Source organism: Fulmarus glacialis, unplaced genomic scaffold, assembly GCF_000690835.1.
Source record: "Fulmarus glacialis isolate BGI_N327 unplaced genomic scaffold, ASM69083v1 scaffold9754, whole genome shotgun sequence".
NCBI lineage: Eukaryota > Metazoa > Chordata > Aves > Procellariiformes > Procellariidae > Fulmarus > Fulmarus glacialis.
This window is the reverse complement of record NW_009206087.1, coordinates 20,123-21,427: the sequence shown is the minus strand read 5'-3', so window position 1 is coordinate 21,427 and position 1,305 is coordinate 20,123. Positions and strand designations below refer to the sequence as shown.

Sequence of the window (1,305 nt, the reverse complement as noted above, 5' to 3'; positions counted from 1 at the left end):
GATAGCTGCTTCATTTCTTTAAAAAAAAATTATTTAATTTTTTATGTTGGTAATTTTTGCAGCTAAGCTATTGACAATTTTGCTCAAAAATTTTTTTTTTTCAGTAGCTTATTCGCATCTGTATGGCTCAGATCTTTAAATGTTGAGTAGACAAAAGGAAAAACACTTCAAAAGCTTTGTACTTTGTGTGAACTTTTTTATTTCATATTTTGTATGTCCGTTTTTAGGATGGTCTTGTTAAAGCTGATATGGAGAAGTTGACTTTCTATGCGGTTTCTGCACCAGAAAAGCTGGATCGAATTGGTGCTTACCTAGCAGAGAGACTGAGCAGGGATGTTGTCAGACATCGCTATGGGTAAGGAAATAAGTCACGGCATTAAAAATAGATGCTAACAGGTAGCTGCATTTCATCACATTTGTTCTGAACGCATTAAGACAGACCCAGTCCCTTTGTGGTGAGTTAACCTTGGCTGGCTGCCAGGTGCCCACCCAGCTGCTCTCTCACTCCCCCTCCTTGGCAGGACAGGAGGAGAAAATAAGATGAAAAGCACGTGGGTTGAGATAAGAACAGGGAGATCACTTACCAATTACCGTCATGGGCAAAACAGACTCGACATGGCGAAGATTAGTTTAATTTATTGCCAATTCATAACAAAGTAGGATAGTGAGAAATAAAAACAAGCTAAAAACACCTTTCCTCCACGCCCTGCTCTTCCCAGGCTCAACTTCTGAATCCTCTACCTCCTCCCCTCTGAGCAGCGCAGGGGGATGGGGAATGGGGGTTGCGGTCAGCTCATAACACTTTGTCTCTGTTGCTCATTCCTCCTCATGCTTTTACCCTGCTCCAGTATGGGGTCCCTCCCACAGGATACAGTCTTTCGCGAACTTCTCCAAATGGGTCCTTCCTATGGGTTGCAGTTCTTCAAGAACTGCTCCAGCATGGGTCCTTTCCACAGGGTACAGTCCTTCAGGTATGGACTGCTCCAGCATGAGTGCCCCATAGGTCACAAGTCCTGTCAGAAAACCTGCTCCAGCGTGGGCTTCTCTCTATGCGCCGCAGCTCCTGCCAGGAGCCTACTCCAAGCGTGGCCTTTCGATGGGCTGCGGCTTCCTTCAGGGCACATCCACCTGCTCCAGCGTGGAGTTCTCTGTGGGTTGCAGTGTGGATATCTGCCTCCCCCCGTGGTCGTTCATGAGCTGCAAGGGGACAACCTGTGTCACCACGGTCTTCACCACGGGCTGCAGTGGAACCTCTGCTCCGGTGCCTGGAGCACCTCCTCCCCCTCCGTCTTCACTGACCTTGCG

General features: G+C 47.7%; 1 protein-coding gene across 1 annotated transcript in view; it reads left to right on the top strand.

The window, feature by feature from the left end:
- Positions 1-203: 203 nt before the first annotated feature.
- Positions 204-1,305, top strand: part of LOC104075195 (protein EFR3 homolog A-like) — a gene marked incomplete at its 3' end in the record, with an annotated part of 15,593 nt that continues 14,491 nt past the window's right edge. Inside the window, exon 1 of the mRNA XM_009575619.1 lies at positions 204-355. Within this exon, the coding sequence (XP_009573914.1) occupies positions 249-355 (107 nt within the window). The remainder of the gene's footprint in view (positions 356-1,305) is intronic.